General features: G+C 43.0%; 1 protein-coding gene across 2 annotated transcripts in view; it reads right to left on the reverse strand.

Moving 5' to 3' along the window:
* Positions 1-398: 398 nt before the first annotated feature.
* The window catches only part of DICER1 (dicer 1, ribonuclease III), a 40864-nt gene continuing 19884 nt past the window's right edge, over positions 399-21378 (reverse strand). The window contains exons 13-26 of one of the 2 annotated variants that reach the window (XM_068991241.1): positions 20644-20783; positions 18504-18683; positions 18049-18262; positions 17692-17845; positions 15753-15935; positions 15378-15483; positions 14689-14864; positions 12937-13720; positions 10324-10479; positions 6424-7312; positions 4471-4739; positions 1229-1391; positions 1046-1121; positions 429-700 (exon numbers count right to left, since the gene is read on the reverse strand). In XM_068991241.1, the coding sequence (XP_068847342.1) occupies positions 535-700; positions 1046-1121; positions 1229-1391; positions 4471-4739; positions 6424-7312; positions 10324-10479; positions 12937-13720; positions 14689-14864; positions 15378-15483; positions 15753-15935; positions 17692-17845; positions 18049-18262; positions 18504-18683; positions 20644-20783 (3656 nt within the window). In that variant the 3' untranslated portion in view covers positions 429-534. Of the gene's footprint in view, positions 701-1045; positions 1122-1228; positions 1392-4470; positions 4740-6423; positions 7313-10323; positions 10480-12936; positions 13721-14688; positions 14865-15377; positions 15484-15752; positions 15936-17691; positions 17846-18048; positions 18263-18503; positions 18684-20643; positions 20784-21378 lie in introns of both variants that reach the window. The other variant, XM_068991242.1, reaches the window with a different exon arrangement.

Consider the following 21378-nt stretch of genomic DNA (forward strand, 5'->3'; position numbering starts at 1 on the left):
GAGAGCACTGGCACACTCCTCTCTCAAACCGCATCCCTCTACTCGGCTTATCGACGCCGCAGGGCGGGCTCTGCCACGCACGCTGATGGGTGCCCAGAGCTCTCAACAGAACCCGTTGTCGGGGTGGGGGGGTGCTGTTTCAGGTTTAAGCTCCTTGGCTTCCTAACTCTAAGCAAAACTGACAGAAATTAAACTAAAATGAAACAAGACAAAAACGGTCAAGAATCACTTGGAACACTTGCGAAAATGTCATCAGTAAAGCACTCTCGTGATTTAAACAAAGCAGAAGTGAGGAAAGAAGACGAGAAAGATTGTGTTTGCGCAAAAAACTAAAACTACGGTTAGTTCCAAAATTTTTTACATAGGTTAAATGTTTTATTCTGTAATCTATCTTATCAAACGAACTTTATGTTCTGCCTTCAACTCGTTCCACTCACTATCAGTTTTAAATCATCCTTTTCAACTTAAATATTTTCCACCTTAATTCTGCTTTCCTTTTTTTTTTTTTTTTTTTTTAAATTTAAAAAGGGGTTTTCAGCTGTTGGGAACCTGAGGTTGATTAGCTTTGAGGCTTCGCAGGGCTCTTCTTGCTGCTGCAGACTTGGCAATCCTGTAACTTCGGCCAACGCCTTTGAACTTCCCCTTCCCGACCACTTCCACGGTGACTCTGACCTTGCCATCGTAGGTTCTCTCAGCTGGGCTGCAAAAGAGCCAAGCAGCTCGAATGAGAAGTCAGAAGTATTTATTGTTATTGTCAATCAGCACCAAGTACGTACTCTCAGGCTGAGAGTCCCCTGTAGAAGCTGACACCGCACAGAGGAAACGTGCGTTCTGACAGCCTCCCCCTGCCAACAGATGGTGCTGCCACTTCCTTCTCACTTCCCAGGAGCAAAAAGAGCCAGTCAATCAGGCTGCAAATGGCAACCGCAGGACAGCATGCCCCAGGGTGAGTATTTCCTCAAAACCGTGAGTGTATGGCATCTCTGAGGACTTTCCCCCTTGTTTTTCAGTGAGTTAATGCTCTTTCATGCACACTTTTGCTTACCTGAATTTGGCAGTTTCTGGTTCCATTTCAAGCAATTCTCGCACAGGGGAACGGGGCACATTTGCAGAAAATTTTTCTGTAATCAAAATGAAAGAATAACATGCTTAATCTGCTTGTTTTTTTTTTTTTTTTAAGTTGCTTTTAATTGTGATCCTGCTTCTTTCGAAGGGGAGCCAACCATACCGATCAGCGGCCGCATCATGGGATAGTACACCTGCCAGACCGTCTCCAGCGACATCCCGCTGTCCATGTAAATGGCGCCCGCAAGTGACTCGAAAATATCCCCCATGGCCTTCGGAACTTCAATATCCTCTTCTTTCTCTTCATCCTCCTCGGATCTCCTAAGCTATTATAGTGAGAAAAGAAACTGGTAAGCAGAAAGGCCTCCTAGAAAGGCAGTCTACAGAGATGTTTTTCTTTTCTTGGATGTGACTCCTACCATCTCTTTAACAAGGGCAACAACACCAAACATTTATGACAGGCCAACTACACTGTAATAGGTTCTTCATAAAAGCTGTCGCTGTGTCCCACTCTGAGACCCCATATCCTATAGCACACCAGGCTCCTTTGTCCTCCACTAGCTCCCAGAGCTTCCTCAAATTCATATCCACTGTGTCCGTGACGCTACCTAACCATCTCACCCTCGCCACCTCTTCTCCTTTTGCCTTCAGTTTTTCCCAGCATCAGGGTCTTTCCCAATGAGTCCAAACATTACCTTATCTTAAAAAAAAGTTTTTCACTTAAGAATAAAAGAGCCCTTCTCTATTTAGTATCCTGTATTCAACAAGGGGGAAAAAAAGATGACTTTCAAATAAAACCAAAGACAACCCTACCACAAACTGTAATAGTCAATAAATTTATGGGAAAAAAAATTCAAATTCACGCACAATCACAGAACTGAGTGCTGAAACAGCTCTGCCCGCCGGCAGCTCGGCCAGGAGCCAGCAGAATCCTCATCCATGCAGCGTGAGCAAGGGTGCGCGCTGCTGCAGGAAGGCAAACCGCCACTTTTTGACAGGGAAATTCTGTTTGGAAGATGTTTTCCTCCCAGCTCTCCTTTTATTAAACCGCTTAATAAATCACTATGACAGAGAACCTGACACATAGTAAGTATTCAAATTAATAGAATAAAAATTTACATAGGCAGCAAATGCCTTTTAAAAGTTCCTAATTCTTTGATGTGGCAATTCCGTCTCCAGGAGCTCATCTTAAGAGGGTAGCTGGATATTTATGTGTATTTATCACATACATGTTTATTAAAACCCTAACTGAAAATACGTTAACCATCCAGCCACAAAGGAGCTGTTTGAACACATTACACTTCAGCCATATACTCACTAGCGTGTAGCCTACTAAAAGTCATAACCCCAATTAATAATGATTGGAGAAAATCACCCACAGTATATCAAAGAAGAAGAACAAGGCATGTGTGATAGAATTTCATTTCGCATGTTATGCAAGTTTATGTTTATATACATTAGCAACGAAACATCACAAAATGATAATTTTGGTTCTTTTATTTTATAAAATACAAATGACTTGTGAAAGAGAAATAAAAAGAAGAGAGGAGAGCCATGTCTAAATGGATTGCTTAGCCACACAAAATTCTATACAGTGGGTTTATAATGCTGACTACTGGAAAAACAAGGCAACTTACTGTTGTGGATGGGAATTTTAAAACTTAACAAGTTTACAAGTATCTACTTGTGGCTCAGACGGTAAAGCGTCTGCCTGCAAAGTGGGAGACCCCAGTTCAATCCCTGGGTTGGGAAGATCCCCTGGAGAAGGAAACAGCAACTCACTCCAGTACTCTTGCCTGGAAAATCCCATGGACGAAGGAGCCTGGTAGGCTACAGCCCACGGGGTCTGAAAGAGTCAGACATGACTGAGTGACCCCACTTTTCTTTCTTCACCAAATTTAATTCTCTTCTTTTACAAATGAGGAAACTGAGGCCCAGAAAGGTGAAGACTTTCTTAAGATCCAACAGTAAGTTAGAGAAGCCAGACATGACATTCCCCATCACTTTTTCGTAACTTCCATAAATATGTTTATATAAACAAAGGGCAGGAAAAGAATGAACAAAAACTAGCAAAAGCCAGTTAAGTCCAACTGTCATCAAAGGTTTTTTTGACCAAGGACCTTATTTCTCCAAGCAGGGAATCGAACCTGTGCCCCCTTCATTGGAAGCTGAGTCTTAACCACTAAATCACCAGGGAAGTCAAAAGATAAGGTTAGTTTTAGCTAATTCCTCAACTTCTAAGCTTATGTATTTCTACAGGAGGAGACTAGAAGCAATACTGAATGTACCTGAGGTGGCTGTGACTCCTGGTCTCACTGCTGGCTGTACTCCACCTCAGGCCACTAATCTTGGAAGAGTGTACCAGGAGGAAGAGGGAGGAAGGGTACCAGCTATGCCCCTCCTTCAGCACACCCAACACCCAATTCACCGCCTGACCCTCCGCCCTGTGGCTCCACCTCCAAACCCAGGCTCCCCACTTCTCTCATAGGACGCCAAGGAAGTGCACTCCTCCTTAACAAAGTTCGTGTAACTAACAACAGGGAGGTACATAGTCAAGAAAGAATAATTACAGTGGCTACCAGAGTTATGAATGGATTCCCTGAGTTCTCGTAAGAAATCTACGGAAAGAACAGAGGGGTCGGAATGAAAAGAAGAAATGAGAGGGCTCTCCTGGGTACCCAGGTATGTGGATGGATGTTAGTGAAGAATCAGAGGCTGGAAAGATCTCAGCAAAATCTTTCCTTATAAAACTTCAAAACAGGTCACACACACACACACACACACACACACACACACGAGAATTAGCTCCATCACCGAAAGGACCTTTGGCTGAACCTACAATAGACGTCTATCAAATTCCAATCCCTAAAATTTTAGAAGTTTGCTTTTTAAATGAGATTTCCCCATTTCAAGAGAAGCAGGATGTACATTCGTGATGCTTACCTGAGATAGAGCAAATATTTCTGATCTATTTTAAACAGAGAAAGGGCAGAATCCACCGTGCCGAGCTCTCACTAAGGTTAAAGCTTTTTTGGGGACTGGGGTCGGGGGGCTGCACCTCTCTGGTGTGCCTGAATACCGGAAGCCCACACTGGCGGGTGGGGAGGGGGCGCGGTGCACCTCTCTGGCGTGCCTGAATATCGGAAGCCCACATCAAGGACTGAGGATGAAGCTGCTGGAAGCCCCTGGCTCCTTCTCCTCACCAGAATGACCACAGTACCTGCGGCCAAGTTTAAAAGGGCTGCCTGAAGACTATAACCCATGTAGGTTTCCTGGAGAACACAGAGCGTGCTGAGGACCACAACCCTGGCCTTCAGCTGGCTCTTTGGATGGCTGTGTTGAGAAGCCTAGTTGGAAGGCTTTATTTTAAACACTGAACTCAACGTATCTTAAAATGGCACTAACCTCGGAATCCATTCCTTGCATCTCGTTCTTCTCGAGCTGAAACTGCACGAAATCGTCGATGACGTGGAAGAGCTCGGGAGAAACGGCCTTAAAGTACTTGTGGTAGTCATATTTCACAGCCAACGACGCGAAGATGGTGTTGTTGACCAGAGCAGAGCGCAGGTCAGTCAGGACCCCTGGGGAGTGCTGCCGTGGGTCTTCATAAAGGTGCTTGGTTATGAGGTAGTCCAAAATTGCATCTCCCAGGAATTCTAAGCGCTGGTAACAATCTGAAGGAAGATTCAAAGGGAAGTCATGAGAGCCAGCAAAACCACCGACACGATTTCCAAATAATAACTCAGTTAAAGGATGGACTCCCCCAAGACCCACTGAAAAGAGCTTTATTGAGAAGGGGGTTGCATTTACACATATATTCTTCAGTGACAGAATTACTAAACGACATCCTATTGAAGCTTCTGGAAATTAAGTTTCTAATGGCAAATTAAGCACACTTCTGATATATAAATTGGGGTCATAAAACCCTTAAGTTGCCAAAAGACTAACGCTCATTAAGAAAAAGGCATTTCCCAAGTGACATCATTTCACTGAGCCTTTTCCTTTGGCTCTCTGCTGGCCAGGTAGGTGCTGGGGCATCATTCTAAAGCCTCCATCACGATCCGCATCTAGCAACGTCAGACCCTGCACGTGTCCCCTCCCCACGCTCCGATACCACCACTGGGCACTGTCCACTCACACTCTGCGAAGTGTGGGAGTGATACACACCTCACCACTCCTGGGTTACATTTTTTATACAAGATGACACTTAGTACAAGAAGACCTTCTTCTCAAACTGAATAAAAAATGGTGAATTTGACACAAATCAAGAAGGAGAACAGCAGGGGCAAGCAGAGACCTTCAGCAAAAATGATCAATGTCAAAATGGGAGACTTTATCAACACTAACCAACACTTCTATTTTCTCACACTGATTTAAAAGGAGCCGTTCAACTGTAGAAACCCAGGTGGGAACAGATTAAGTGAGCGGCCCCCTCACACCCAGTGAGCTCAGAAGCGAGGGCTGAGACCGAGTAGAGCCCAGGGCTCCTTCCAGGAGAGTGCGGTAGAAAACCAGGCCTCGTTTCTTCTCCACAAAGAAAAACAGGCTTCAGTTTCACCAGCGTTTCTAGTCTAAGCCAGATAATTTTTCACTTTTGGTTTTACATTCTTCTGATCATCTTAACCTACATTGTTTGTCTTATACAAACGTTATACTCAGCTTTGGTTTTCTGAATTCAAGCGCTTGTGACTCTGACATAGAGGGGAAAAAAAAAAAAAAAACTCCAGACTCTCGCTGTTTCACAATCTGAAGCTGGTTTTGGTTTTAGGCGCCTATTCTCCCTTCTAATCGAACGGACTGGGAGTCGATTAAATAAAGGAGAGAAACATGGAGCTTACTGCAAAGCAGGCAATGGGAAGAACAGAGCAAGGGCGATGAAACCTTCCTGTGCCAAGAGTATCTTTTAATCGACTCCTCTTTAGACTTTAAAAGACCTTAAGAGAGGGGCCTTTTTGTTTAGGAAGAACAATAAAAAGACATGGGGACACATCCAGGATACAGGAATAAATTATTTAAGAACCTGAAGCAGCAGTGACCGGACACCATAAAGGCAGTGGGGCAGGATAAAACAGCAAAAACACATCACAATACTAGGCTCAAATCTAACTATGCTGCACAGAAAATGACGTGAGCTGCTAAGACAGCTCTGCTCCCAACTATCAAAGTTTAGGAACAGCCCAGAAAGATGAGGGAAAAAAGGACTGCTTTCATTTTCCTGCGCTTCCTCCCCGCACCGTGCATATTAAGCTCTAAGTCTGTACATACACAGATTATTCTCTTTACATTATTTTACGGGTTGATCCAATTAACACCAGGCCTCACTTTCAGAGCAGCAAGCTGTGGTCTGGGGCTCCTTACCCGTGATCGTATTGTAGTGGTAGGAGGCGTGTGTAAAAGCCTGTAGAAGGTAAGCCTTATTCTTGAATCTGTAGTTGATTTTCTTTTCGAAATTTTCAAAACCCGAGATCAGGTGACGCAGTGTCCTGTCTGCATCGGGGTGATCAAACATACACCTCGGGGGGATCTTCAAACACCCATACTCCAAGTCTTTCAACACAGAGGCTCGGTAGCCGGCTCCAGAGGCAGCCGCACGGCTCCCTGAAAGGTTCTTTTGTTGGCTGGTGAAATTCTCCCTGGTCGGGCACATGGCCTTTTCCCGATCAGTCCTTTTAATTACCGGGAGCACCTTCAGCCCCAGCGAACAGAGGAAAAGCTGAGCAGCCCGCTCGCCACAGCTGGTTAAATAGCAGCCCAGCAGGGCTTCCACACAGTCAGCTATGCTCTTGTCGGCAATGCACTGCTCGGTGTGCAGGTCATAAGAGATGGACTGCTTCCCTGTGTCGACACCGCAGTTTTCTTCTGATGGATTCCAGAACCCCACCACAAAGTCATCCTCTTCAACAGCTTTGCTCGGATCCAGATAGCACATCGCATCCCACGAGCTGTAGTCGAAATCCTCAAAATCGGATGAGAACGGCAGACTACCCAGGGAGGACTTTTTGGGCATTTTCCACTCATATGCAGAATCGGTGGTGGAGAAAGGAGAAAGCGAGATTTTCTTGACGAAAGCCCCTGACCCCATCAGCATGTTATCTATGAACTTGATGTGCTCCTGATCGTACTCCAGGAAGTCGTCCTCGTCGTCGGCGTCCTCCTTGGGAGCCCTCCACATCAGGTCCTCCTCCTCCTCTTCCTCCTCCTCAAAGTCATCGTCCAGTTTGCCATTAGCCAACATGCAGTCTTTTGTCTGGAAGAGGGGGAATGGGGAAGGAGGGGAGACATAGCTGCTGTTTTTAAAAGGGTTTGAGACTCAATAAAAGCAAGGGTTATGGATAATTTCAAATGACAACCACAAATACTAAAAGGCAACTTTCAAATCATGGCCATTTGTTTTCAATTAACATAAAATAAGTTATTTAATCATATAAACAAAGTAAAACATGTTCTTTGAATGTTCATTTTCTAAGTTATAAAATGACCTTTATCTAGTATGAAGCTTTAAGTTAAGGATTTTATACACGGATATAAAGTTTAAAATTAAGGCTCACAAGGCAAAACTTCAGCTAAGAATTATAACTCTGGCAAGATACACAATGAAAGCTCTCATATGCCGATCACAGAGCTCTTCAATTTTGCTGACAAAGTTTTAAAAGAAGTTTTTAAAGATTTTCAAATTAACAAAATTAAATTCCAGGTGTAGAAAAAGCATAACCTCTGCAATTCAGTAAGAGTATAATATATAAACAGATAAAATTACTTTCTTTATAACATTAAAAATGTACAGTGGGGCTTCATGATGAAGTTTTTGTCCCTATTGCCACTTCAAATCCAAGCACATTCGCTACAATGTAAAACTAAACTGCCTTGCTTGGAAACTAAAAGTGATCACTATGAACTAAGCTATGAATTTGAGAAATTATGCTTTTCCCTTCAGGGTAACAGATTATAGCATAACTGACAAAAACAGAAGACAATTTAGACTAACATGAAACACAACAATCCAATTTCTGTCAGAAGGTCTTTGCTAATTCCAGTTTCTCGGGCAAAAGCCTATTTGTGAGTGACAGTCTTAATAATGGGCCAGGAGTCAGTAACCATGGACCTTTTCTGCGATGCCAGAAAGACACCAAATTTCTGTTGTGCAGTGAAAAAAAGAAGAGAAATAAGACTTTACTTGGGGAGAAAGGAAGGAGGGTGTGCTTCAATTTTGATAGTGACACTTTTGCAGAGTATTATGACATAAAGGTTTTTAAGCTTTCTGTGGAGCACTTTTTTCAAGAGAGATACAAACAGCGCATTTGTCTGAAAAGAAACAAGTGCGATGAACCAAGCCGTGTATCTACAACTAACTTTCTTTATATTTTTTGATTAAAAAGTTTATGATTTCTTTTCAAGAATAAGGAAGACCACCAAAAAAAAAAAAAAAAGCTATAATGGTGGATACCTCTAGGGACTATTACCTAATAAAAACCTTATACTTTCCCAGAGTAACATGAGATGTTTTTGACTATCTGGTCCATAAGGGGGGGTGGAAAAAAAGGCCAAATTTTTATTTTAAAAAAGACAATAATATTTTCATTTTAAAAAATCCTTATATATCTTTAGTAAGATGCTACCATAACCAAAAATTGGCAAAGTGCAAAAAAGGCCAGGGTTTTATCAACAAATAAGCTGTGTGATCTTGTGCGAAGTTCTTTAATGCCTCTGGGTTTCGGTTATTCTATCTGCAAAATAGTGGGATTCTACCTTACTAAATGGTTTCCAGGAGCACTTCCAGTTCTTTAAGAATAAACAAAAACAAAAAAACACTAGCAAGAAACTCTTTGCTCCCACAGTGCAAGTTCACTTTCCACCTAAGCTATTCCCACCTTTGGCATCTGTATACAGAGCTTTCATGTAAACCTACTTGCTGAGCAGCGAAGCAGGCAGAATAGGAGTGGATTAAGCATAAGCTTCCCAATATCATCTAACAGTCTATTTCAAGAAACAGAAATTATTAAATAAAAACATAAACAGTATTTTAATGCAATCTAAAAATCAAAGGACCAGGCCATTTGAAATGCTAAGGAAAATAAATAAGAACTTTACGTAGCATCTTTAAAAAAAAAAAATTTTTTTTAGTTAAAAGGACATGCTAATATCACCTTTATGCTAAAAAAAAAAAGTTTTTAAAGCACCAATGATACTATTGACTATTTATAAGGCAGGATAAGTGTTTCTGGAATTTTTGTCATAGACATGCAAGATTTTCTCTGAAGTTCTCAAAATCATACACACTTTCCTCTAAGCTTCTTTATAAATTAATAACATATATAATTTTTCTAACCCAACTTGCATTAAAATACTCAATGCTCTGCCAGGTAAGTCCAATCTATAATAAGTCAAATGCTGCACAAGTATAAAAATATACTCAGTGAATAGGTTAAAAAATCAAAACAGGGTCACCGAGCATGCTACCTGGAAATACTTAAAAACAGATTATCTAGGGCATACATGTCAGAAAGAAGAGGAGAGAAAAAAAAAATACATATAGAAAATACAACTTGTGAAAGAAACCGTATTCTCATTGCTGATCTTTAGTAGAGATGAAGTAACAATTAACCAGTTCATCATTAATGGAAAATAAATGTCTGAAAAATGACACTGCTGGCAAGATGGCCTCCCAGCCAGCCGCCTGGCCGGCAGGCTTCCACAGCTCCGGGCTCCCAGGCCCTGCGAGCTGCCCTCTGGTGGCCTCCAGATGAGACGAAACGCAGCAGCAGCTAACGTTCGCAGGCTTCTTTTAAGTTTTTGGAAAGATTTAAACCATTTCCAGGAAACTACAACCTTTACATATTTTTATTTTTTTAAGGTAACAAGAGGAGAAATGAGGAAGCCCTGAGCTGCAAAAGCAAGATTTTACTGAAATCATCTCACAGACAAATTGGAGATTATAGGCTACTGATTTCACTGAACAGAGCTAAGGATCTATGATAAATCGCAATATGTAATAGTCGAGTGAAATGTCACAGAGTTAAGTCCTTTTTTTTTTTTTAATCACAACACCAGATACTCTTTTGCCTTTGGCAAGGGAAGATAATAGAAACTGTTCTCTATCACAGTTACAACACTGTTCTAAATTCAATGAAAAGAAATTAATTTACTATATTGAATTTCTACTCTATTATAAACACACTGGGGACAAGAAACAAAAAATTAATAGAACAAGATTCCACCCCCTCACCAGAAAATAAATCCACCGAGTTACGAGAAACTTACCATTTCATCTTTTTCCCATTTCTCTGTGTTACTTTTGTCTTGATCTACTACGTAACCAGGAGGAAGCCAATTCACAGGGGGGTCAAATATGGACACCACCATGCAGCTGGGCAGCCCCTTCTTTTTTCCAAGCCGATACAGATTACAGTTGCTGACCTGCAGCAGAAAAAAATTTATGCAACACTTATCCATAAATGATCACTGTGGAAACTCATGTAAGACATTAATGTAATTTTTATCTACAGATTCTTCATATTCCATAACTAGTCATCAGTTACAGTTTTTCTACCTATTCATGATAGGAAATATTAAATTCTCATGTAATCTGAAGATAGAAAATTCAAACTGCTGATTGGAGCTATCAAAATAGAAAATAATCGAAATCTACCAAGTCCAAAATGTCCCAATATTCTCAATGAAATAAAAGGTGGAAGTACCATAAACTCTAGCTATAAAATAAAAACCAGCACTGAACTGAACTAAAATAATTTTTTAAGTTCCTTGAACCTAAACTATAAACATGATTTCAACTACAATGCTTTTCCAAATATCACTCTTGTTTTGGATGGCATTTCAAGATATTTCAACTATTTTAAAACAGAGCAAAGGCAATAAAGAGAAATTCCATGTTCACTGACATCAATAAGCCAGCTTCACTGTCTTCCCTCTGGTCTATTTTTTCTACAGCCTTCATCTCCTCCATAATCTACTCAAATCGCTATGTCTCTGCCTAGTTTTTACTTGAACACCAAGGTCTAGAATTGTCAATTTCATTTTCCGAAAACTGGGCTCCTTTTTATGTAAGCACTTCACGAGTCCCTTTCCCCCATGTAACTCAATGCCCCTGAACAAGCACCCACGCTGGAGAGGCACTGGCTGGGATGTGACAGGGAAGTGGTCCCTGAAGCCTGCGGGATGGGGAGGGGGAAGCCCCCACGAGGCTCACTCTGGACCGAAGGGCTTTCCCACGCCACCCGCATGGCGTAAGTAGACTCCAGTTTCCCTCTCCACACCGTGGGACCACAGCATCGCAGATGCCAACGAGAAGATAACGTGCGACAGGCACTTGGATGGAAATTACAAAGTCAGTGGAAATGGTCCGCAGGATGGAGGAGGAAGAAAGAGCTCAGAGAGGGCCCACGGGAGGTACAAGGTGGGGCGGGCCACGTTCACATAGAGACATGAGCCGAGCAGCAGAGTAGCAGCAGCAGGTGTGTGCAGGCCCGGGAAAGACAGCTGGGGAGGCCACTGGCCGCAGGAGGGCTGGGGCGAGCACACCCAAGGGGCCTTCAGCACCCTGCTGCGCGAGTGACAATGATCTCCGCAGCAAGTAAAGAGTCAGAGCTTTCTGAGCAGCGGGATAGAAGGACTTTCAAAACGGAAAATAATTTCTTTCCTACCTAAGAGGATGCGGTTACTTTCTACTCACTCTCAACCTCTGCAACCACCCTGGGGAAATCTCGTTTGCTCTCAATTAGCACTCTTAAAAGACAATTCACCCAGACCGCATCCTACAATGTAGAAAGTCCTACATTCTTAATTACCTGAACATTCCACCGCCGAGTCCGTGAAGTCCGAAAGCCCTAACTTCACTTTGACTCTGACATTCCTGCCTCCGCCAGGACTGACCCCTCAGAGCCCGGTCGCTCTGGGGGTTACTCCTGCAGCAAGCACCCTCTTTACTTAAGGAGGCTGCAGGGAAGAGTGTGGAACGCTTGGGGCTCCAGCCTCAGCCACGCTCCTGACCATCCCAGACCAGCCAGGTGAACTGCACGAGCCGACAAAACTCTCTAGGCAAGGGTTTTCTCATCTGCAAGATGGGGCCGTGTTATCATCTACCTCTCAGGGGTTCGCTGAGAAGACTGGATGGAGAACGTCTGTGGACCACTCAGTGCAGCGCCAAGTGTCACGGACAACAGCAGGGAGAGGTCGGTGTAATGGTCAACAGCAAGGTCTCTAAAGCCCGACTGTCTAGGCCGTGCCACGTATTTCCACTTTTGACTGCTGCCACGGTTTATTCACCGAGTGCTGACACGCCCTGCCATCTGTTCCCTGTTTACACACTATAAACGTACGTCCTTCCATTAACGCCTTCCCTGATCACAAGTGACAGTCCCTCCTTCCAAGTGCTCAGCAGCTTTGTGTGTTACATGCTAAGCAGGTACCTGGCACCTTGTAACCCCTCTCTTGTATCTTCATTTCTTTTCTTCTCTGAATCTTAATTCCACACATTTAGTGTCCCTCCTGTGCGGGGCTTCCCTGGTGGCTCAGCTGGTAAAGAATCTGCCTACAATGCAGGAGACCCAGGTTCAATCCCTGGGTCGGGAAGACCCCCTGGAGAAGGGAATGGCAGCCCGCTCCAGCACTCTTGCCTGGAGAGTCCCATGGACAGAGGAGCCTGGCGCGCTGCCGGCCGCGGGGTCGCACAGAGTCGGACACGACTGAGAACCAGCACTCTCCTTCTCCTGTGCGCATGCTCCGGAGGCCCCCCGCTGCCCTGCCGGGCGGGGCAGCCCCTGCAGCAGGCCTCTGCTAGTCCTCTGGATCACGGACACTGGAAGCCACCCTGAGTAAGTCCTCTAACTGCGCAAGGGTTAAAGGACGGCTCCTTACCTTTTTGCTTCTCATGTAGGAAAGGCGGCCCTCGTGCGCGTCGGGGTACGTGCAGAAGAGATACGTGGTGATGGCGTGCTTCAGGAAGGAGTCGCCAAGCATCTCGAGCCGCTCCAGGTTAAATCCGTCGCTGGCGTTCGAAAGGGTCAGAGCCTGAAGAATGAGCCCAGGGTTGGGGCCGAGCGTCCTCGAGGAGTGCCCAGGAGAAGGGCTCTGCTCAGAAGCCGTCCTGTCCGGGGGCGCCTCCCCAGCCTCTGTAGTACCAGGCACGGCGGCCGTCACGGGACTTCCATCTGAGGTAGATGTGTTAGCATTTCCATCAAGGTATTTATTACTCAGTAGAGTACATTCATCGCTGGGCTTGGGCTGGTTCTCGTAATTGTATAAATTCTGAATGGGATATGAGGTAGTTGGTTGTACAGGTATTTCCTGCTTGTAGTAATTCAGATGGTTTCCTTGGCAAAAGTCTCTGTTAGCTAAATCGTAACTGCCATTGGCAAGACTTTTATTGTAAGAAAGACCATTAATTGCTGTCAGATCTGTTGAAACTTCAATTTGGAGCTTACCAGGTGACTCGCTGAACAACGTTCTGCAGTTCACAGACATTTGGTCATGATTTTCTCGAGAGGAGGTTCTATTAGCACCTTGATGTGCAGCATTTTCAGGGACGACAATTGTGCTATGCTTACAGTAATTCTCATTTTCAGCTGAAGAGGAGTTAGCAATTGAGATGAAAGATTTGCTGTCGATAGATTTTTTCCACCCGAAGTCTAAGTTAGGGTATCTGCAAAGACATTTTTTATAACTTTTCATCAGACCCTTCAAAGAGGCCAGTGCAATCTGAGTAAAAGTTAGATAAAGATCAGTATAAATATATTCCTACCTTAAAGAGAAATAAGGTTCCAAGGCAGACATCAGCGCTACTGGGAATTCTTCACAATATAAACCACACAGTGGGACATGGTTCTCTACGCTGGTTTACTCGCAACCCCGCAGCACTGGGTGGGGCTGAGTTCATGAAGCCTGGGGTCAGCCTAGCGGACCCGGGGCCACAGACTGGGACTCCAGGCCAGCGGAGTGACTAGCTGGGGAATTTCGAGTAATTTACTCAATGTCTCTGTACCTTAGCTACCATCCCTGGAAGAGGAACCAATAATTCCTACCTCATAGGACTGCCCTAAAGATGAAATCATCTAACAGAAGCTATAGCGCTTAAACCAGTGTTTGACACTGTAGTAATGATTGGTACTATTACCAAGTTCCTCAGTGCCTGAACCAACTTGCTCTTGCCAACTGGATAAGCAAAATAAATCGGAGTCATTAAACCAGTAATTTCCTTAGAATGCAGAGGCTTGACCAGTGAGAAGAGAACAACTGAAGACCACACACTGAGGCAGCTGCTCTTCAACATATATTTGATTTATAAAAGAGGAAAAGCCTTAAAATGTCAGCCCTGGGACAAACAACTCTTTTCATTTTTACTTAAACTGCCACCACTGAAAAGGGAATCATTGGTTTTGACCTTAAGCTCTCCTCTCCCTCTGAGCATCAGCAAAAAGGATGACTCGATACACAGATGTTCACTTAGGAGTCAAATGATGCCTCTGTTTCAGGGATTAAATAGATATCCACATTTTCTTTCCAATCTGTTAAAAAATTATTCTACATAAAATTAAAATGTGAACTGAAGTCAGCGCTTTTTGCAAGCGGGATTTCATGAGCCATGTTTTCTGACCCACGGCACAGGCATACCTAAAATCCACAGGAAGTGATCTGACTCCCACACCAGCATCGCTGGCTGTCTGGGCTCTGAGCTCCTCTGCAGTCAGAAGGCAGTGAAGGCGGTAGAGTATGCTGGGGAGACAGACGGCTTTTCTCCACAGTGATGCTGGAATTGGATGTATAGCACAGAGTTCTGGAACCAGTATCTGTGAGAGCGCAAAACATGTGGATAAGTGTAAATTGCGGAGAGGTAAATACAAAGCAAGCACACAAGAGAATAAAAATAAAACTTAAAAATCAATCTCACTGATGAATAAAGACAAAAATCAGAAACACTAGCAAAAATCTTATTTTTAGAAATGTTTTAAAAACTAACCCTTTAAGGAAAACAGGATTTATCCTAGGATTTCATGATATAATTGCTACCAGTGGACCAAGCATAAAGGCCAAACCTCTCGCGCTTACCAAAAAGACATTCATCGTGTTGAGGTTTGACAGAAACAACAAAATTCTGTAAAGCAACTATCATTCAATAAAAAAATAATTAATTAAAAAAAAAGACATTCAAATGAAGTTAATATGCCACAGTAACTAAAGCAAAACAAAACCTAAGTGTTGGGCAACTTCCAAAAAACTCGTAAGTCGCTCAGTTCACTTGGTAACATAAAATTCAAGCATCTTTCAAATACTAAGGTATGCTAATAACAGCGAACTCCTACCTGTTTATTCTGCAGGCTTTCCCACTTGGCTTTCCTCTTCTCAGCACTGCTTAGAGGAAGAGCTTTCCCCTTCTGATTCAAATGGCGAGGTGTCAAAAGATTAAGTCTAGAAAATTTTCAAAATAATCTTATCAAACAGACAAAGACAAGTTCACTCTGACAGCGGCTCTATGACTTCAGGGCAGCTCACTGGAAGAGCTCATTCAAATTGCAGACCCCTGGACAAGACTCTGAGCAACCGTGTGTGCCAAGGACCTCCTGAGTTCAGGGTCTACATACCGGTGGGCCACGGGGACCACAAACCTCCACATCTGCCTACTGACCTTGGGAAACTGGCACAGGTACAATCCAAGTGCCATCTCTGGAGTGCCTTACCGTGAAGACGTGTGGTCCACGTCCAGCAGTGGCTGGTTGAGATTGGTCAGGTCAAGGTTATACTTTGTTTTATAATACTCCGCAAACGTTTCATACTCAGGGGAAGGAAATTTACTCAGGGGGGTAAGATCAGTGTACACGTCAGCGACATAAAATCGATGAGGCTGATCAAAATTGCGGTATCTAAAAAAGAAAAACAGTTTCAGTGACTGTATGGTTTAAATCACCTATTCTCAAAACACAAACTGTTTTTAAGACAGAAATGCAAATTATGATTTTAAAGTAAGAGTTCAAAAGGTTAAAAATATATAACAGCAATGACACTTCAACTCTAACTAATACATTTCAAGTGAATTTAAGCCAAGAGAAACTATATTTACATCAAGTGAAAACCTGACTCTCCATTCTCTCCTATTCTAAATATCTCATCCTTATTCTTAGAGAAGGCAATGGCACCCCACTCCAGTACTCTTGCCTGGAAAATCTCATGGATGGAGGAGCCTGGTAGGCTGCAGTCCGTGGGGTCGCTGAGAGCTGGACATGATTGAGCGACTTCACTTTCACTTTTCACTTTCATGCATTGGAGAAGGCAATGGCAACCCACTCCAGTGTTCTTGCCTGGAGAATCCCAGGGACGGGGGAGCCTGGTGGGCTGCCGGTCTATGGAGTCGCACCGAGTCGGACACGACTGAAGCGACTTAGCAGCAGCAGCAGCAGCACCTTATTCTAAATATCTATGCTTTGATAACACATGAAGCCAAACGGCTCCTCTTGTTGTTGTTCAGTCGCTAAGTCGTGTCTGATTCTTTGCGACCCCATGAGGTGCAGCACGTTAGGCTCCCCTGTTCATCACCACCTCCCAGAATTTGCTCAGAATCATGTCCGCTGAGTCGGTGATGCTGTCCAACCATCTCATGCGCTGCCAGTCCCTTCTCCTGTCGCCTTCAGTCTTTCCCAGCATCAGGCACTTTTCCAAAGAGTGTGCTCTTCACATCAAATGGCCAAAATATTGGAGCTGAAATGGCTCCTCTAAATATCTCTAATTTCATCAATATAAACAGTATAGAAAACTTTCAATATCCAAGCAACCAAGTAAATAGTTTATGCATTACTAAAGCTAGACATGAAAGATTCTTGCCCCACAAGACGCAGGCTACTGCACCGTTTCTGACGTTGACAGGCTAGCGTTAACTAACATTTAAAACATGGCACTGAGGTACAAAGTGAAAAAAGAAAAAACAAAAACAGAACAAAATCCAAAGACAACTGCAGCCAGTATTTTAATTCTTTAAAAAGTGTGACATTTAATCTTAATGCTCAAAAACTTGATCCCCTAAATTTTTACCAAAAAGGTGGCACTAGTGGTAAAGAACCTGCCTGCAAACTCAGGAGACCTAAGAGACTCGGGCTCAGTCCCCGGGTCCGCAAGAGTCCCTGGAAAAGGGCATGGCACCCACTCCAGTATTCTTGCCTAGAGAATCCCACTGACAGAGGAGCCTGGCAGGCTACGGTCCATAGCGTCACAGAGCGTCAGACACGACTAAAGTGACTTAGCACACATACAACAAAGCACTGTAATTAACTATTTTCATTGTGCTTAATTAACACTATGCCTTTCAACAATTTTAATAAACTGTTATTTATAATCAAATTCTTTAAGACTTTGGGGATTAAAGGATGGAGGTTTTACAAAGAAAGCCTATCAATATCATTTAGATGAGCTGACCTTCACAAAGTAAAATCCTTTCACCAACAGCATTTCAGGCTTTGTTTTTATGCACATAAACTGGGGAGCACAGGCCTGCCACTAAGAGATGCATGAATTTTCTACTGGCCACAGCGACGCCAGGCTCACAGCCCACCACATGCCCCATGTGCCCGGGGCGAATCTTCAAAAGTGAAGTGTCAGCTCCACCTTGCTTTCCGCTTAACACCTTACCTTGGAATGATAACTGCATCTTGGTAATCTTCTAATTTGAAAACAAAGGGAGTTTCTTTTGAATACTTTGTGCTGGGAATGCCTATGCGAGCTTCAGATTTCTCGATATCTTCCATGAATTTAAAGTCAATGTCCAAAGTGCTGGAGTCATTAACTTAGGAAAGAAAAAGATCTTTTAGCTTTTTAAAATATAATAATACAGGTTAGACCCTCCCTCAAGCTCTGCCTTCATTCCATGTGCCTAGTTCAGAGTTATCAAAGAGATTGCTGTACTATATTCAGTTAAGCTCATTGTTAAGCAACACTTTCGTTTTTTAGCTACTAGACAGACAATGCTTTAGTCTGGGTCCTTCTTACCAACGTTAAGAGGTAGAACACAGTAGGCTGAGTCCGCGTCTGCGGGTTTAAATTCTAGGGCAGGTTTTTCAAGGCGAAGAATATGCGAGAATATATACTGGTGAAGTCTTGTAATCAACTCAAGCATTTGCAGAGATAACGTGAAGCCGGACTTCTTCAACTCAATAGATATGGTCACCTCTCCAGAGCGCGTGTACACAGGAAAGTGTGGGATCTTTGGAGAAAGAAAAATAAAGCCCAGGGTTAGCCAAGATTTCAGTCCATTATAAATAGTTAACTTCAGAAGAGGAATGATGCTTTCTATCAGGGGAACAGAAGAGACACTTCCAATTGTAAAACTGTGACCATTCTGAGGTAACAAAAGACAGTTACTTTTAAAGTCTCTTTTCCTTTAAAAAAAAAAAAAAAAAAACACAAAGACAGTCCAACAGAAAAGGCCACTAGGAAATGTCCACCTGAGGTATGGGCTTGGCTGTCAGTATTCCAAAGCATCTTGTGGTGTCCTCGGGGGGGTAGAGCTTCCGCCTTCTGAAGTTGAGCTCATCAGGTAAAGGCGTCGTCAGGACCATGCCGATCACGTACAGGTAACAGGGCTGACCGGGCTTGGGGTAGCTCTCCCTCAAACATTCGGGGATCTGGGAGTGGAAAGAAAAATGCAGGCAACAAGTGCAAGCGTACTCACCTGTTTTCCAGATGTTGGCAAGAAAACAAATTTTTTCCCTGGCTTTACTAAAAGCTGATGAGAGGAAACTAAGACCCAAGGCAGGAGACCTCCTCATTTACTTAACCTCACTGGAGAGGTATTCAAAACCATCAAACGCCGCAGGGTCTTCTAACACAATACTATTCATTTGACGTGGGCTTCCCTGGTGGCTCAATAGTAAAGAATCCACCCACCAATGCAGGAGACAAGGGTTCAATCCCTGGATCAGAAAGATCCCCTGAAGAAGGGAATGGCTACCCACTCCAGTATTCTTGCCTGGGAAATCCCACAGACAGAGGAGCCTGATGGGTTAAAGTCCATGGGTTGCAAAAGAGTTGGAACACAACTTAGCAACTAAACAGCAACTTTTCATTTGACCTATTTCTTCTGACTAGAGAACAAACTCCTTTCTTCCCCGGGTTTCTTAGTCTTTACTCACTGTTGAATATCAGAAAATAAAAGTAGCCAAGTTTTTAAAAATCCTACATAATCCTGAAACTCAGATAACTTTAGCATCACTGTCACATACCATATCATCTTCCAGACTTTTCTGGAATAAATGTATACATTCCAGAATAAATGCACATAAATATATACACATACATATTTTTCATTACAAACGGAACCATAAAACAAAGACGATTCACCAATTTTTACCTCTAGTTACTACAATGAGAATATCTTTCAGGGTCAATACAAGTCAGTACTATTTTTAATGGCTGTCTGATTAAAGGAGTAAACTATGACTTAAACTAAACTAAGTTTCTAAACTTCTAATTGTCATACAACCCCACCCAATAGTCTACAGTTTCCAAGGCTCAATTTAAACTAAACTAAGTTTCTAAACTTCTAATATTCGTACAACCCCACTCAATAGTCTACAGTTTCTAAGCCTCAATAATATAAAAAATAATTACATCTGTACTTAAAAGGTGCAGAAATGCTGGCTAAGAGATATAGTTCCTAGAGTATCAGACAGTACAGAATGCACCTATTAATCACACAGGATGCAAAGCCGTACTATGCTTCTCGAAACACTTATTAGTGGTCACGTTTGTCACATGAAACTAGCCCAGGAACCTCTAGGGTAATGTTAGAATAAGAAAACTGGATATGAGAAAATAAGCAGTTCAGAAAATCGGATAACTTAATTTCTGATTTTTGAAAAAGTGACATGATTTTGAATCTTGAAAATGCTTAGCTGGGTGCAAACTTTTTTTAAAAAGTAAAAACTCAATAAAACTGCAAAAAATAAATAAAAAGAATCATATTTAAGCTAAGATCAAAGTACACAGCAAATTTCTGCTTTTGTTTGGGGGTTTAATAAGGTAAAAATATTGACTAGTATTTTTAAAATAAGTACTCCAGCCCCGTATGGTTACAGCTAGAAAGCCACAGATCCAGCTACACACGACACACTGGAAAAGCTATTACTAGTCAGGCCACGCCCTGACTCCTGACAAGCCACCGCGCTCACGCCTGCTGCGTGCCCCTCACCCTGTACGGGCATGCGTCTGTTTTAGCACGCATACTCTCGAGGTCTTAGTCCCCAGTGTAAGGTAGAGTGGGGACCTGGCCACTAAAGTGAATGAAACAAAGAACGTCTCTTTAAGTGACATTAACTCATTCCGGACAGAATGTGATAAACACAAGGATCCTTTTGAGAAGAAAAACAAAAGCGATGCCCGAAGTGAGAAAGAGCACACACTGTACAAGTAACAGTGAAGGGGCTGCGGTGAGAGGAGCTGCGAGCGAGGCAGGGAGGCGAGCTGAGGCGGGCTGGGCGGAGTTACACGGGTTTGGGACGCCAGGCAGAGGAGTCTGGGCCTGGTACCGCAAGCAACAGAAAGTCAGGAAGGCTAGGTTTGTGTGCGGCTCTACCCAATACTAACTGCTTTCGGGTAGCACTGCCTTCGCTTCGTGGAGCCCGGTCTTCCTGGAACACTAGTCTCCTCTTCATCGTGCAGATCCAGCTCCTCCTCATATTTAACAGTCTCCTTTCCAACGGGCATCAAATGGTCATCCAGTTCACCTAAGAAATGTAAAGAGAAGGAACGTGATTTTGTAATAAAATACTCAGTCCTGATTTTGCCTAATTAATCAGCAGTTCTGTGCTGGGAAACAACTGGACAAATCACAAAGACTAAAGCATCTGTGCTTTTAACAGCAACAACGTAATCAGATGCGATAACTGAAGGCCGACTCTACTGTGACATCCATATATTCAGTATGATGAGGACTATAAACTCGGTTTTAAGACTCAAAAACAAAAACATGTAAACAGGAAAACAGTATCAGATCATCCTTTTACGAATGCCACCGGAAAACAAGTCCACCCATTTTTACAAAAGCTTTCATCTGTACACAAATATAGACTAATTTGAGAAACCAGTACATTAAAACACAAAACATAAACGTTCACGATTCAATAGTCAGAAGACCTTATTACATTTATATATTTAAAAGGAGTTAGAAATGAGAGCAAATAAATCACAGCTGCTCAGCTGTGAAAAACAGAGCTCTTCCATCTTACAGGGTCTTCAAGCTACATCACACTTACATCTATCCTCCCCAAGAGCACCAAGAGCAAGGCATTCACGGCCTGCAAAATCCTGGAGACCCATAAA

This window comes from Capricornis sumatraensis, chromosome 19, assembly GCF_032405125.1.
Source record: "Capricornis sumatraensis isolate serow.1 chromosome 19, serow.2, whole genome shotgun sequence".
Classification (NCBI taxonomy): domain Eukaryota; kingdom Metazoa; phylum Chordata; class Mammalia; order Artiodactyla; family Bovidae; genus Capricornis; species Capricornis sumatraensis.